Raw genomic sequence first — 17729 nt, forward strand, 5'->3', positions numbered from 1 at the left:
CTCACACACCCGACAAGCCTTTTTACAGACATCACGCCAAGCGGCCACTTCTGCTGGCCCATCTACTTCACCTTTCTATCAAGGAAGCTGGAAGCTTGACGAAGATGTTACTGTCTAGGTGACCAGTAAATACTTTATAAGGAAGAAACAGCTGTATACATTGCAAGTTTGGTACTTGCTTGACAAATTAAACAAGATAGCCTACGAGCAACTCCACCAGTTAGGGTTTCGTGTGGCTTCTTTAGGCACCCCCAAATCCTCTCGCTGCTCGCTTTGCGATATAAATTTCTCTCAAAATTTCTCGTACAAACAAAACTAACTGTTCTCATACTTTTTACCCCATGTCTTTCAAACGCAGACTTTAGACCGCAAACCTTAACCTGCAGACTACCCCCAACCGATGTAATTCGCAGCGAGGTCATAGAAAATTCCTGCACTAGTTATCATATATATAGCTCCGGGAATGTGAATGCCCACTGTCTCTGTGTACATTACTTAACAATTATTCGCCAAAAGAAGGCGAGGTGAATATCGAGGAGAATATCGGTGAATAATTGTTTTAGTATAATTACATAGCGGAAAACTTCTTCGGTGATTTTAGCGTAATAATCACCTCAACGGCAACCAATCAGCGCAGAAAATTTTCACTAATCACCTATGCAATTATACTAATGCTTGATAGTAAGAAGCTCACATTGCTAATAAAGGAACGTATTTTCTGCGATCTTCTGCGGCTGGCAGAACGAATTGATATGCGTTGAAGACACATGAAAAGGAGCCAGTGATAAAGGTGACGTGATGGCTGTCTGAAGTTGGCCAGGTTATAGGCTACCTTTAGCCTTTTCGTTTCAAGAGGGTAATTTGTGAATCTACTTTTAAACAAATTCATGGCGTCCTAGCACGATTTTATTTCCCTTGGGGCTTCAGCATCCGGGTCCTGGTATGAACAGAAACATCCCATAAACCTTTGAGAGCAGCTTGAGCCAATTCACAACACTGAGAAGGGGAGTATATGGCAACAAAAAATGCCCATTTGCTAGTGGATCAATGAAAAGATTCAGCAAAGTGGTTCGTCATGGGCATGGGGGGAAAATATTCAACAACAGTAGTCGAGAAGATCCGGTGATTACAGATCGATTGAGGGCAGAAGATTTCGTTTTCACCAAGGTTTGTGCATGACTTGTTGTCTTTTCGATCGTGACCGACTCAATAATTGAACACCTACGGACGTTTGTTATGGCTAAATCGATTTACAAACTGTTCTGTGGCTAATTGTTTCAATCTGCACAGACTTCCCGGTATGGATTTCCCTTCCAGCCAACTTGTCTCGCATATGATCCTGTTCAGAGTATTTTGGCTGTAGGAGCCTTCGACGGTTCTATCCGAATGTATCCTTGAAAAAATTACCCGTGACTTAGCAGATACGTAAACTAATGGTTTATAGAAATTCTCCTAAAACTGTAAGGCTTATTTTAATATTTTGTATAAATCGATGTCCTGTGGTAGGTCGTGTTACTGCATGCAAACTTCTTGCAAAGTGGCCTGGTTAGTTTTAATCCTCTTTGTTGAATTTGGGTCCTATGTATTTGAATTCATTTAGCGATATTGATTTTAGGGACATACTGTACCCAAATAAAAACATATCTACATATTTCGATAGCTCTAGTTGTCAAAATTATTTAATTGTATTTATTTTCTGGAGGTCTATAAAGCAAACAATAACAGGATTACATCATAAACCGTTTAAATTTGTTGACGATTTGGTGACGTGGTTTAAAATAGTCTGAAGCTAAAATAGGAAAACTTGGTGCTGATGCAGTAGCCTCGAGATTTTAAATCTTTTTTTGAATCCGGATTCTTGTTTATGACATTGGTATCCAATAAAAAGACAACAGATGTTTGTCCTTAATCGGTGTCTCCAACTTACAGCTTGGGTAAACCTGGTGTCGAATGTCATGTTCAGCATGAAAGTTGTGCAGCAGTTAAAGCGCTTATCTTCCTCATAAATGAGGTGAGAAAAACATAGGTTAGTCATATATAACTCAGATATGCCAGAGTTGCATTTTTATTCTGTTTCTTTGGTCATAATTTATGTTCATGTCTCAGAAAAATGTAGATATGAGTTATATAAGATCCAGTGGATTTTATTTAATGTTGATTTGATTTACGTACTTATCACATACACGGAAAAAATTACTGGATGCTCATTGGCTGAGGTGGAGGGCATTTTTTTGTCTTAATCACAAGGGCACTTGTTGTAATCAAGAGAGCATGAGTACTTGATCATGATTGGTATAACAATTACTTATCCAGAGCATGCAAAGTTACAATAATATTGAATCTTCTTCCAGTTTCTGACTCATTAAATGCCTGTGGTCCACATATAAAATATATTTCAAGCACTATTTCTGTTGACAGCAATGATTTATTGAATTGAACTTTCACTGAATAATAGCGTGCTAAGTTGATTGTTGTTTGTCGCATCATTGAACAAGCTTCCCTCCGTAATTTTGCCCTTTATGTGATAAACATGCAGTAATATTGCAATGTGTCCTTGCACAATAGGCCTTTTTGCAGATACAGCAGCTATTTTGATTTCTATTGTCTCAAATAGCTATTTTGGGATGCCCAGGGGGCAAATACATATTAATTTGCCCCCAGAGCATGTCTTTCAAAATTAATAATAATTAGTATTATCAATTTCACTTGTATAAGTTTCAAAGATTTCAAAATTGCCCTAGTTGGTTCACCACTTGGGCAATTTTGTGAAACTTTGAAAATACATGTGAAATTAGTCATTAATTGCTCTTGGGCCCATGAGATTACATATACTAGTAAGTCCTTGTTTACATAGAGGTGGGTACCTCAGAGTCTTTTTTTTAATCATTACTTTCCCCGGAGAGCCAGGAAAATGTCCAGGAACTCATTGCAAAAACAAATGCAAACTTGTATCCTTCCTTAAGAGTGCTTCCTGCTACAAGATTTATAAAATAAGATAGTACACACACTGGCTACATCACATGAATTTTGATTGGTTATGTGTTGTCAGACGTGGTTTTGATTGGCTGGTAGGAAATATGAGAGTGTATCAAGAAAATCTGTTTTAATCAAAAATTAAAAAAAACCAGCATTTTGCTTCATTTGTCGAATTATTTTTGGGAAGCAATAGAGGGCTTTTTCCAGTGTTTACATTAGCCTCATCTAGTAAACACTCGTGGAGTTCAGAGAATTCTCACATTACTGTTATGCAAAACTGTCTGGAATTCTCCCAACCTCCCCTTGTCTTTAGATGAGGCTCTGTAGATGTGAAAAAGTCCTCTATTGCATAAAATAATATAGTGTATAGTGGTTGGCGTGGCTGGATTAGCTTGAAGGGCCTCAAAATGAATTAGGGCCATAAAAACAAGAATACAACCAGGGGTTGGGCTATTTGCCGGAAGTGAAAAAGTGAACTTTATAAAAGGAATGGCTTTAGGGAGTCATTATTTATTTTTAGGGGAAGGGAAAAAAGAATGGGAGCATAAGGCTATTTCAAATTAGCTAGTGGGGGAGGGGAGGGAGTGGGCTAAAAAAAGTTTAGGGGGGTCAGTAGTTTGAGGTATATTTTAAGAGGAATCCAATAGACCTCTTTCATAATGGCGGCCAAATTAAATATTCTTTTGTTTTAATGCTGCTAATGAGCCTTTCTAGCCTCGCTATTACAGCTGTATGAGCAAATTTCAAAAGACTATATGTTTTAAAATACTGGGCAGTAGGTTATTAACATAAATACAAAAGAATGTAAATGTGGTTGCCATTTATGGAAGTGGTTTATTGGCCAAGGTGGGTAAAACAGTTAAAATAATTAATACAGTCTAAGCTCTCACTGCAACCACTCTTGTAAGCGACCAGCTCTAGTTACGACCACTATAGTAAATCCTCGTTTTAAATGTCTCTTAAAATCTCTAATTAAAAGCTCTGGTTAGCGACTGTTCCCGTAATTGACCGTGACCAGTTTTGGAATTACCCAACTGGACTTTCCCATTGTTTTTAAGCAATTGTAAGCAACCACTCAGAGTCTCATCTATGTACAGTATGTCAACACTATAAATAAAAACACAACCCACTGCACTTAGTATTTGAAAGAATGGGACAGACATGCACAGTCTCCCTTTAAATTTGTGAGTATTTGGCACAGATAATAATATAATTATGAAACCTTGCTTTAACGGGCATGTGCTTGAGCGATTTACCCCTCTTGTACATGACTGGCTGGTTTTCAATGAAACTTGAGTTGCACGTCAATATTGCTTGAAGACTTGACATGTTGTATGTTGTGACAAATCGTACTAAATTTCTCGCTGGTTTTGGCTTTTTGTTTGAGGGCTGACTTCTTAGGGTAGCCTTGCACTTCAAGGCGGGCTTTGAGTGTTTTGGCTGGAAATTTTTCGTAACGATATTTTGGCAGATGTCAGGGAGAATAAAGAAGTTCCGTTTAAGCCCTGGCCAAACGAGAGTGAGAGTTGGCGAGAGTTAGAAGTCTCGCTCTCGTTTGGCCAGGAACTCTCATCTTTTCTCGTCTAGTCTCGTCAAATTTGAACCTGCTCAAACTTTTTATGAGAGTCGTCGAGAGTTTTGTCTCCATTGACCATGCACGAGAGTTTAAGAGAGAGTTTTGCAGTCAGCAATAACTGTTTTTTTCCAGTGAGCTGAGATAATGTGGCATCGGATTCAGAGACCAAGGACAACCGAAAGGACAACGCCAAGGCTGTTTAGAAAAGTGGAGTCACAAGGAATGTTTTGCACAAATTGACTTATACGAGGCAAGACCTTGTTTCTGGAATGTTTCCTCCAAAAACTATCACAATAGGGAAGTAACAGTCAAAAAACATAAGCATTAGAAATAAACATGAAGAAGCTTGTTTGCGCACAAAATCATTTTACTGGACTGGCTATAAAGCTGAATGTACTGGCAGGCTAGTCACCATATTTATGTCAGAAAGACTTTTCCCGGGGGGGTTCCCAGGCTCTCTGGAACTTGCCTCTTGACAAACTCTTGTCAACTCTTGCTCTCGTTTGGCCAACTCTCGATGACTCTCATCGACTCTTGTGAGCTCTTAAGAGTTTCAACTCTCATCAACTCTCGCTCTCGTTCGGCCAGGGCTTTATTTCTGTACCATCAATGAGAATTTAAAAATCCTTATTAGAGACTTTTGCTGAAAGCTCTTGTAAGCGACCATCCTCTATTATTTATTATTTTGGTAGCTCTTGACTAGTTGGGACCACTTTTTCAAATTCCTTGGGTGGTTGCTTACAAGAACTTCGACTGTAGTAGAGTGCAAACAGTATGTGAAACAGTAATGCTTAATCATACAATTTTATGTTAATTCTATTGTTTCTTTTTTGTACAACTTTAATAGTGATTTGTATTTTACAGAAATTCTGTTTGTACTCTAAACTCCATTATGCAAACTAACTAATCATCAAATTATTGTTAGTGTACATGTACATGTCACTTGCATTTTAATAATAATTATTACTTAAAGCATGTAAGAGGAGAATATGAGGTCAGGGAGGAGTCATCTTGTAAATATTGAATAAAGAAGGGGGGGTCACTTGCTATTTACATGGCCTGGAAAAGGGGAGGGGGGGACCTTACAGAAATTTTGATCTTTCCAACATTATTTTTCCCTCCCTCCCCTCTACATAATATATATTAATGACCGGCCCCCAACATACTGTGGATTTCTTTTCAACAGGGAGCTTTAATAAGTCTTTGTGATGATGACTATGTTCATTTGTGGAATTTACGACAAGCACAACCTGCTCTTGTGCAATCATTAAGGTTCAATAGGGAAAAGTAAGTCTGATTTTCCGACAGTTTGTTTTCGAGTAAAATGATATTGATGGCATAACAGGAATAGACCACTTTTGATATATTAAATTCAGCTTGATAGTGAGGCTAAGAGGACACAAACAAAAGAAATGAATAAACATGTTCATTCAGTTTCATTTGTGTGTGTCCTCTAGCCCTCGCTACCAAGCTGAATTTTAATACATCGAACGTGGTCTATTACGTGAAATGTTGTATTGCAGAATATCAGTATCAAGTAGAAGACAAGTATTAAATTTGACTAAATGTAGATTACAAGACTCTTTTTTTTACCTGTACCAGTATGTATATTATTTTTGGTAAATCAATATCGTTGTTTTATTTTCATAGCGAGATGAAGTGATTATTTAAATACTGTATGTTAAGAACTGTTGCAGTACCTCTCCTTATTTTGAGTATGTACAGGGAATACAGTTATTTCTTATCCAACTGTATTAGTTGTTGTACAAAAAATGTACAAAACAAGTACAAATAGTCCATGATATTGTACAGTTAGTTATTTGTACACTTGGTTATTGTACCAGTTTGACTAGTTTAGTTGCTTTAGTTTAGTTGCACATTCTCAGTTGTTTACAATTCACTTGCTAGAAATTTAGTGCAAAAAAAGTTGGATTATCATAATAAATAGCTTATTAGATGTTTGGGTGCGTAGTATTACTGAGTATTTCTACTCGTTGTTTGTGTTTTGACCTGCCTAGCGGGCTCGTCAAAATACAGAACAACTTATAAAAATACTCAGCGATATTACGAACCCAAGATATTATGTACATCTCTAAAAAGTATATTATTATCCACAGTTCTTTGATATTTTGCAAGTATTCTAAGTATGTTAGGGTTAGGTAACTGATACTACAAAAGTATCTTAATATCACAAGAATGGTTAAGTAGAGGTCTGTATTGTTCATATGATTATTCTTTTGGTTTGAATTGTTGCTTTTTTGGCTGCTGCAGCAGTCTGATAAAATGGAACATAAAAACAAACTTGTTTTAAAAATTCAAACCAGGAACGAATTGAAGCAACAACATGACACAAAACAAAATTTAAACATGTCAGCATAATACTGCTTCCAGTATTGCGATCAGTAGTAGTCATTTTTCAGAAGTATGGTTCAACTCTTTGGTGGCTTTTGTCCACCTTCATCAGTGAGAGCTATAATGATCTTTATTGCTAGTGCTACAAGCTAAACGCAAGAGAAGCGTTTCCACTTTGGACAGCGACACTGTAAATGAGAGGAAACTGCTTCCTTGTGCTAACGTACCATTAATTTAAAGTTAAATAATGAAAGCTTGTAGTGCAAGCAAAAATGATCGTCGTAGCTTTGATGAAGGTGGACACTGAAAATTTAGCTATCAAAAAAACAGATCGGATTAAGAGTACTTTTGAAAAAATTCGGCATAATATGAAGACCACTTCGGTATTCATAGGAGGCTTAATGAGTTCTTGCTCACCTCAGATTGGGCTAGAGTGATTTCTTGAGGCCTCACTTTTTTTCATGTCAATCCAATCCTCCAAAGTGAACAATCTGAGTTGATCCGGATCCAGCCTTTGTTTTTGGTCCAGGAAACAATAGGTGGAAAAAGTATACAATGGAAACAATGGAACTTAATCCTAAACACGATGGAGCTGCAATAAGGTTGCAATTGGCTGATAAATTCATCATTTCCACTTGAAACCTTAACCAATCAAGGCACTTGAGAACGAAACTGAATCCAGGTTATAATAGCCTTTTTTTGACAACTTGTCGATATAAGATTTTTGCAGTAAGTGGGAGAGAGCAGAAGTCTTTAAGTCTCAAGAACAAGCAAAGAATGGTCCATAGTATCTAGTCTTTATACAAAGTCAACAGAGTTGCCAGTTTCAAATGTCTGTTGATAAAATGTAATTAATGAACTTTTTTTGTTTACAGATTAACTTGTATGCATCTACCTTTCTCATCAAAATGGCTCTTTGTTGGTACAGAGAGAGGAAATGTTCATGTTGTAAATATTGAAAGTTTTCAGTTATCAGGATACACAATAAATTGGAATAAGGCGATTGAAATGTAAGTGCACTGCAAAGTTTGGTAAAATTAATATTGATGATAAATAATTATTATCTAAAAAGGGGGTGATAATTTGGATCTCAATAAAATCATATTAGAATTCAAACCAAACCTACAGTATGTTCAAATTGTGAGTTTTGATTGCACCATACAAGGCTGGGGATTTCCTGATTTTGGTCAATGGGAGATGTGGTGTGATTATAAGACAAAATAATGTTGAACTATTAATTAAACACATCTGTCACAAATTGAACACAACTTCCCCTCCATTAATAGTGACACAGTGATTATGCATGTACATAGATTTCTTCACGGAAAGTGCGTACTACTGGTAAGTACCGTACAAAAGCACTTTCATGGTGAAGTTTGTTTATTATAATTATACATACTGAGATTTTCTATACTACAAACTTAAGACAATTTATTCACATTTTATTAAATCGCTTTTACAAAAAGCTGTTTAATCTTAAAATAAGTACCTTACAAGTTACATGAATGCTTGAAATACCTAGTACATGTAATTAATAAAAAGTAAATGCAGAATTGAATGTTGAATCAAGTAAGCTTACCTCTTGATAATTTCATAACAATGAATTAGTTTTTTGTAAGTATTCATGCAAGAAATATAAAAACAAGGAAAAGCTCGATAAAAGTAAGTACACTTGACTTTTCAACAAAACTGAATCTGCTGTGTCAAAGGCGGACTGTTGTCTTCATCTGAAGAGTCAAATAATTATGTGTTTAATTCGTTTTCTTTCAAATGTCGATGCAGACCTTGAAGACTTGAAGGTTCATTGTCCTTCACACTATTAAAGGCTGCTGATATTCGTTCAATTCTTTGGCTTTGATGTCTTCAGGATTTCTTTGCTCAACTGTTTTCTCTCAGGAATTCAATGAGTAGCTTCACATTTTTCGTCGTCTTAGCTCTTGCATTTTTAGTCTGTTGTTCGATACTTAGCTACTATTCACCGAAGTGGAGGTGCTAGAGGTGGATAGTTTATACCAGTTGGTATATAATTATTTACTGATAAATATCCACCTCCACTTTTAGGTATGGCTAAATCTATCTAATTATTACTTTGGGAGAAGGGTTGATTGATGGATCTGGGAGTGACATGTTTTGTCACTGATTGTTTATTGTCTTAAGTTCTGCATTCATACATCATCTACTATTGCATTGTTTACTAATGTTTGTGACTTTGACTTTTTTGTCAGAAAATGTAAAACTCATCCAGGTCCTGTTGTACATATTAGTGGAAATCCTGTGGACCCAAATAAGGTATGATACAATAATTATATTATAATGTTAAAAAGTTTCGTTGATTAAAAGTTTTGCAAAGTAGTTTATTTTTGTTTCAGATTTTTTTTTTTGGAGAACACACACACTACATGCTAACCTTGTAACACATTACTACAATCATTATTTACATTATGTTCACTTACAGTACATTTATATGAAAGGGGTTATTTACAAACATTTGTTTGTTTATTTACGTACGATATATAGACTGTACATGTGTACTACTACATTGAAGCCTTCATACAGACTATTACGCATACAAATCCTTTATCCAGACACTCAAAAGGTTACATAACTTACTTAACTTGTGTAACTTACTAAGTACTTGGATTTATTTTATTTTACACATTGTATCAAAGAGCGCTAAGGAAAGGCTTCCACTAGCCATCATGAGTTTTTAGTTTTTTTTTTTTTGTCGCTGCAAGAATCGCAATTGAATTCAATGTGTAATGTCTTAAGCCAAAGAACAATTGACTCCCAGAAGGCCACGCTAAAGCTGCAATGACAAAAATGATGCTTGAGAGATTCGTCAGAATTTTTGCAGAAAGAGAAGAGGGGCGAGTCGACTAGTTTCATTTTGTATAACAATTTGTTAGAAGTGTAAATTATTTGGTTGAGTAGTTTGTATTGGAAGAATCTTGTTCTGCTGTCGCACTGTACATGAGAAATTAGGTACCTAGATTTTTTCCCAGTCAAGAATTCGATCGTGGAACAAAGTGGTGTATTTGGGGCGTGCTGAAGGAGGGACCTTAATAATTAATTTAACAAGTTTCCAATACAATTTAGAGGAGATTAATTCATCAAGTGATAACACATCATCTTCAAGACAAAGGGTGAAGTTAGACTATGTGTTGTGAAAGTCAGGTGGAATCTCAACTGTACCTGTGTCTTTGGACTTAACAAGCTCTTTCCATGCTAGAGAAAGAGAGTTGACTATATCAAGCAATAAGAAGTAATCGTTAGCATTGAATTCCTTTGCTTTAAAAAAGACCACAGTTTTAGGTTTCTATTGCTCGTCAAGATACATGTATTAGCAAGAGTTACTATGCCCTTAGAAAAGAGTTTGTGACAAAAGACCGTTTTACCATCAATACGTAGAAAGTAATTGTTCCATGTCAGAAAGGGTTTAACAAGGCATTCCCTGTAAAAACTAGGAAGGTACAGTGTAGTTGGGCAGGTCGTCAACGCTAAAATTGCAATGCAGAAGCAATTAGCAGCCTTCATCTTTGCGAAAAAAGGATTTTTTTTCTTTCCAAGGGCAAACAAAACAAACTACCAGTAGTCTGAAAATTTTTTACCAAATATTTTTTTAAAATTAAATTAACTACGATATATATTCCAGCAGCTAGTTTTTTATTTACTTCTAATAATTAGAAGTAAAAAATTATCATAAAGCCAGAGAAGCTGGGTCCTAGCAAATAAATTATTAACATTCATTTAGTGTAACACCCAGCCTACTTAACACATGCACAAGGCTGCTGCCTAACAGCCACCTGGGGTGTCTTATTTGCGAGTGCGGGCAACCAAATTCAGAGCTTGAAATTGCGACTAATACAGTCGCATTTGCGACTGAATTTTTTCCCTTTGCGACTAAAATATCTGGAGAAGTCACAAATTTACAGCTTGTTTTCATCTTCGCTCTTTCGAAACAAAAGGGTTATCATTTGCCACTTTGCTGCTCTTTTTACTAAAAGAAAACGAAGAAATGACAAAATTATTTTGTTTCTCGCCTTGAGTTTTCTTTCAATCTGAAGATAGCGTAATTGTATGATCGTAATTTCGTTGCGATGTTATGTGCACAACTCCATTCCTTTGATGTCATTCATTCCATTTTCAGCAGTTTCTTTCGACACTTGAGTATTGTGGGCTCATATTTTGTATTTCTACACTGCTGACAACACAATTCAGCTCGACGATTTTGCAACTAAATTTTACGAAATTACGACTGGATTTTTTCACTAATTTCAAGCCCTGAAATTTCTAGACAGGTAGCCTGAACAGGTGCCTTACTTGATTCATCCTCACTTTCTTGTAAATTTTATCCCAGCTGGAATTAATTAATTTTGGGCTCTTCAAAAAATGACTCGGCAGGTACTAACTTTTAATGTTAAAAGCCCGAAGGGCTCCTTGAAAATTTTCTTAAGCAGCAGCCTTGCATGCCTGTCAATCAACCATTTTGCAGAATTTTCTAGTCATTGTATGCCAGGTTTGCATAGGGCATGATGTCCAAACTGTTAGCCCAGGTTGTGAACCTGGGTAAGTCTCCACATTTGTGTTCCTTGGACACTGTAATATCACTCTGTCTGTCCTGACACAAGAGTATAAATCAGCAGCAGCAATTCATAGTGCTAAGGCATAACCTTGGGGTGGACCAATTAGGAAGGAAGAAATAGAGTCATGTACATGTACCCCTAGTCGGAATCCCAGGATATGCTCTGGCTCAATGGGTTTCCTGGATAGACAGACTTCCCTTTTCCTTTTTATATGCCAGTTTGAAAGGTTTTTTTGTGCTGTGTTACATAAGATAATTCTGTTTCCTTGTTCAGTTGCTTTTAGGTTTTGAATCTGGAATAATTGTTGTTTGGTCTCTCAGAGGGAAAACAGTAGAACATAGATGTATTTCTTCAAAGGTAGGGAAAACTGAATTTCTGTTCATTGAAAGAGCATTTTTCAAATTCGGCTTGTAATGTAACAATCTGGCCCCAGTTGTTCAAAAGGTGGATAGCGCTATCCATCGGATAAATCACTATCCATGGGATAGCGCAATTGGTTTCGCTATAATGACTTATCCACTGGATAGAAGTGATTTATCCGGCAGATAGTGCTATCCATCGTTTGAACTGGGCCCAGGGTTCCCGTAATAGTGCATTGTGCTATTGTGTGATCACATATACATGTATAAGAGAATGTGAGTTACAGGGATACATAGAAGAAACCATGTTTTCATGAACTTCTGACTCCAACTTAACAAAGGTGATGCCTCTTTGTAATGACACCGTTAACCCATTGACTCCCAGGGGTTCCCCATTGATGAGTAAAATCGTCTGGCGTTTAATAGACAGAGTAAAATACTAAGTCTGGCCGGTTTAGGCCGGTTTGGACGTCAAAGGGTTAAGGGTGCCCTTATTCTGTGAACATTAATTTTAGTTTGTAAGTGGAAAATTCCAAGGAGATTCAACCATTAAAAATTCTGAGCTGATCGATTCATAATCCACAATGATATCGTAATTTTTAAATTTTTTGCTGCCATTAGACTTCAACTTCACCCAAAGCACTTTGTTGCTGTCATTTTTGTTTCACATGCTATCGAGCCAGTATCGCATTCATAGTTTTGGAATGCTAATGCAGCTGGGAGGGAAGAGACCAACAAAATGTGAAGGAGACAAAGAACTGAGGAATAAGGAGGCCAGGGCCACTAAATTATGTCCTAAGGTTTAAGGATGGTGCCTTCTATTGTTTTTGCGCATTACATTTGTATGTTCTGTGCATTTTGAGATACTCGGATTCCCTCTGGGTGGTGCTTATTACATACACTCAGGGATATTTTTGCACGGCTCAAAGCTATGGGGAGAAAGCAGAACTTCACAAGTGCTCTTTGTATCCAAAAAGAAAATTGGGGGTAACCATGCAAGCTTCAATTTGGAAAAGAACGCCATACATTGCTTTGTATTTTGGAGCTTTTTACAAATGCTGTTGATTTATTATTCTCGAAAAATATGTGGTTGCCCCCCATTTTCTTTTTGGATTTCAATAACACTTGCTAAAATCTGCTTTTCCCACATATTCAGTAAACTGCGCAAAAATACCTTAAGTTTGAATTAGTAGGCACTGTCCTTAATTGCACAATGAGGAATGAACTTTATTTAAATGTCAACTGTATAAGGTGCTGAGGTACTACATGTAATTGGGGACAATGTACAGAAATAAAAATAATTAAAGCTAAGTCAAGCAACTAATATCAAATCATACATGTAGGTTAATTTTTGAGGCGCCAACTTACATTGTACATTACCAATGATGCTGCAATCAATGACGCAATGTTCCACAGCCACTCACAACCAATGATGTTCCTCTTGCTTCATTTTATCCATAGTCAGTGGTCTCGGCACACTGGTTGAATGATGGCAAACAGTTCATGTGCTCTCATACAGATGGTACCTTGACAGTGTGGAGTCTAAAGAACAGTGACAAACCAGTGGAGACATTAAGTCCACACAGTGAGTCTTTTCGAACTGTGACCATGTGTTTGTAAAGACACTTGCTGTAAGGTTTAGTGACCCCATCCCTGAAGGTTGTTGTTCTTGACAGACAAAGCTGGAGACTTAAAGGGACAGTATAACGCTTTTGCGCATGTCCAAGCTTTGGCGCTAGCACTTGTAAATTTTATGGTTTCATACTGAACCAGATGATGTTCATTAATCACGTATTATATACGTGAAACTTGAACTTGAACTTGGTATTAAAGCAAATACACTGAATTACGGAGGCCCAAATTAATTTTGTTGGAAGATACAGTAACTGTGCGTTTATGCAGAAAATATCAAATTTAGGTTTTATTTGACCATCAAATTTATTGTATGGGTCGAACATTTTATTCTGCGCATGAGTTGTCATAACACACAAGTATGATTGTGCTTGCATGCAGTAGGTTCATAACACAAAGGAAATGATTACAAAAGTAATTCCCATGAGTAATTCCACTTTTATGGGATTCTTTGCATTTCCTGCATCAGTGCTTTTGATTGTTTCAATTACAATGGAATCAAATGGCCTGCATGGTTACCACATAATTATGATGAACCTGAGGCTGACAGGCAGCAATGCACCTGACAAGTTTGAACTGTGTCTAGGGTCACCATTGCTTTAAGCTGTCTTTCCTTTGTATGGATTCTAAGGGGTCTTCTAGGCTTGACGGTAGTGCCACCCAGACGGGAGAAGCGTACTCAATGACTGATCACACTACCTAAGCTACAATAAACTAGCACTAAATTGTCGCAACTTAAAGTTCACACTGTAATCAGGTTGGCAATCAGACAGTGAATGTACATGTAGCTAAAGGCTTACAATTCAAAGGCCCTTTTGAAGTCTAAAGGACACTTTGAAGGTCTTTGAATCATAGCTTTTTAAGCTATGTTCTTTCATAATTTTCCAAGCCAGAGTAGCATCAGCAATGGTCAGACACAATTATATATAACAAGCAATATATCCTGGCTGTTGTCAAAATAATAACATTAACCTCTTATTAACTGGGCATGAAGGCCTTACTGGGGGAATATTGGCCCAAGGTCATGGCAGTTGTGCTCAGTCCATACAAAAACAACCGAGGGCCAATATTCCCTGTTATTATATGGCTCTGTTTCCGGGGACTGGGAACTACCAAGTTCACAAATTTGATTGGGTGAAATCAATATTGACTGCGGCCTAGATTTTCCCATCTAGACTGGCATCTAGACTTGTAATGTTTTGCGGTGAAAAGATGCAAACTAAAATGCAAAAATATTGAGTATTTTCTTCTACCAATATTTATTTATGGAAGTGCCAAACAGCATGATGACAAAAGAGAGGATGGCAAGCAAACTTTGACAGAATTAAGTTCAGCTCATCGCCACTCATGGCCGTTCGCAAGCAAAATGTCAGTTAGTACAAACCAGTTACATTAAACGAATTAAATTGTTCTTGTTTGCCATATAATAAACATCTTATTAACCGAGCTTTATAGTCAGTCTACATATATGGGAGAATCTTGACCTCGGTTGTGTGTACAGACCTCACTGTGTTCGGTCTGTACTCACGACCTCGGTCAAGTTCTCCCATACAGACCTCCTGCTCAGTTAATAAGAACTAAGTATGGTCCTGATCAAGGGAAGTTAAAGTAAGTTGTTTATTATACATGTATGGTATTGTTTTTTGAGCTGCCACTCCTGACTCATGTGTTGAAATGTTCTTTCTCCAGCAAAATCAGATAAAGGGAGACCATGTCAACCAATATTTAAAGTTCAGTGGTTAGCTGTAAGTTCAGGGTATGTATATAATTATATAATTTAATTCTTGTATGACTACCGCAGCAAAGAATACAAAGACTACCTTACGTGTATGTACATTGTTGATGACAATGATTCGTTTGGTATTTCTACAATAAAAGTCAAGGTGATTGTGAATTATGATCATTGCAGTTGATAGGGTCAAGAGAAAAAGAATTTGATCAGCTCAATTAACCCTTTCACTCCTGTGGGGTTCCCCATTGCAAGTAAAATCGTCTGGCATTAGACAGAGTAAAATCTATCAGTCTCGGTGGCCCTTACAGGAGTGGTCAAATCTAAAAATATTGCTTTGAGCAGGGTTTTCAAATTTAGCCGGCGCCTGGCGCAAGTCACCGGCTACTTCAAGCATTTGCGTCGGGTACTTTTCGTATTCCAAATTTTACTAACTACACAATTCTGTTTCACCAAATCATAATCTGATTTTTTTGAGGAAATAAATGAATGCGGACTGATGAACAGTGCGGCTATTACATATACCTTTTGATCTTCGAAGCGAGAGCTTTTTTTAGCGGGAAAGTCTGCTCGTGTTCACGGACTCTCATTTGAACGTGCATGTATCGGCGCAGCAGCAGATTTGTTCTCACGTGAAAGTTGCAACATGAAGCGGAGGCAGCAAACGATGTTGTCTTTTCTGTTAAGTGCGGAGAAGTCTCAAAGATAAATAGGTAACAATAATTTTAGGAATAAGAGTTAACAAATATTACGTGTTGTTGCAGTTCACTGTTCTGAAAGTGATGATAAAACAATATGCCGAGGCTGAAATGACCACAGTATCTGTAGCTGTAGTGTAGCTGTAGCTGTAGCGGCATCCGCGTGTTGAATGAGAAGGCAGTCTTTCTCGTGAAATGTTACTCATTATGGTCTTGACTGCACCAAATGTATTTTCAAGAAAAGACTGAAAGAAGTCATAACAAAAGAAGCCTTCAACAGCACAAGTGTTTTGAAATTCAGACAAACGAAACTGGGAATTGCAGCGAATCGAAGTAGAAAGGAAACAAGACTGCTGACGTTGTTATGATAATACTTCATGTATGTAAAAGGAAATATATCAACGGAAGCCGCTTAATGGCAACATTTCGTTATTCCGTTGATTCATCTGCAGGCTGCTGTCATCACGATGAGATAGTGCTCGGGCTACTTTACAATTTCCTCCTGCTACTTTTTTTCAATTTGAAAACCCTGTTTGAGGCTAGAAAACTACTGTAACGATGCCTGGGAAAAAACCTTGAGTAAAAGACCAGGGGAGAGAGACAATCTCAACCCATGTAATAATGATGCGCAGGCTAGGAATCACATTTGCCACTGGTGGAAAGCAAATTAAAATATTATGCTCTGACCACGGCATGTATCAACCCTGCTTCCTTATACCTTATTGCTTTCAACATTTTCATCTCTCAATTTCAGTGACCCATTTGTCTTGTTTTCGGGAGGAACATGCGGTAGTAAAAAGAAAGGGCTGACATTGATGCAAGGTCGTTCCTTGAGAGTACTGTGCACAGATACTGTGCTGGATTTTGAGTGCATTACATCTACTCCTTGGGGAGAAGGTAACATTGATTAAAGAATGTTGCAGTTACAATGTACACAAATAAATGAATGTGTCCAGTAGGTACAGGTATTGTGTTGTGTGGTTAAAGTGGATGCCATAGGTTTATGCAACTCACACTATAACCAATTCTCAGTTTTCACTTGCATAATCAATAGCCATGTTTAATCAACTAAAACAAAAGAAAACGTTTGCATAATAATAAAGTTCAATTCCTGCAGGATTGGGTCGGGACACCAACACGGGGGCCGAGACACCTACCTGAAATTGTTCTTGGTATTGCTGGCTTAAGCTCTTCAGTCCTAGTCCTGCAATTAATGAAACTGCTTATTGCTCTGTCTCCTACTGTACATGTATTATTGCTGATAATGCAATCTAAAAAAACGTACAGTAGTAAAATTTCCAGTGGCCCTAAAGAGGCCCCCTTAATGCTAAATCTAAGTCTGCTTAGGAACCAGTAGCCCAACATGCTGGAGCCTATCGCCAGTTTCTGTAGCATGAAGCAACTGGGAGTATTTCTACTCTTCCCTGGATGGAATGCTAGTACATTGCAGGGTTACCCCCAGCATTAAATTTGCTGGTACCCATTTATACGCCTGGGTGGAGAGAGGCACTGTGAGAGTTAAGTGTCTTGCCCAAGAACACAACACAATTTACCTGACCAGGACCCGAACCTAGACCACTTGATCCGGAGTCAAGCATACTAACCATGAGGCCACAGTGCCTCCCACTAAATTATGCTAAATTTGTTCATGGTCAAAAGAGAAGGGGAAACACAATAACTTACACTGAAGGCAGACATTTCAGGTGAAGCTATGTCTGCAACATTAAAAATTGTTTTATATTTAAAAGTTATTAGATCTGTAAAAATACTGACAATAATCAATAATACCATAGTTTTTCGGATACAAAGCGCACTCGGCTATAA

At 37.3% G+C, this 17729-nt stretch overlaps 1 protein-coding gene across 2 annotated transcripts in view; it reads left to right on the top strand.

Moving 5' to 3' along the window:
* Nucleotides 1–963: 963 nt before the first annotated feature.
* The window catches only part of LOC137996606 (syntaxin-binding protein 5-like), a 36384-nt gene continuing 19618 nt past the window's right edge, over nt 964–17729 (top strand). The window contains exons 1-10 of one of the 2 annotated variants that reach the window (XM_068842092.1): nt 964–1167; nt 1291–1388; nt 1930–2011; nt 5739–5839; nt 7780–7914; nt 9130–9193; nt 11761–11844; nt 13308–13431; nt 15168–15234; nt 16660–16802. In XM_068842092.1, the coding sequence (XP_068698193.1) occupies nt 1048–1167; nt 1291–1388; nt 1930–2011; nt 5739–5839; nt 7780–7914; nt 9130–9193; nt 11761–11844; nt 13308–13431; nt 15168–15234; nt 16660–16802 (1018 nt within the window). In that variant the 5' untranslated portion in view covers nt 964–1047. Of the gene's footprint in view, nt 1168–1290; nt 1389–1929; nt 2027–5738; nt 5840–7779; nt 7915–9129; nt 9194–11760; nt 11845–13307; nt 13432–15167; nt 15235–16659; nt 16803–17729 lie in introns of those variants that run through there. The other variant, XM_068842093.1, reaches the window with a different exon arrangement.

Source organism: Montipora foliosa, chromosome 3 (assembly GCF_036669935.1).
Source record: "Montipora foliosa isolate CH-2021 chromosome 3, ASM3666993v2, whole genome shotgun sequence".
NCBI classification, from domain to species: domain Eukaryota; kingdom Metazoa; phylum Cnidaria; class Anthozoa; order Scleractinia; family Acroporidae; genus Montipora; species Montipora foliosa.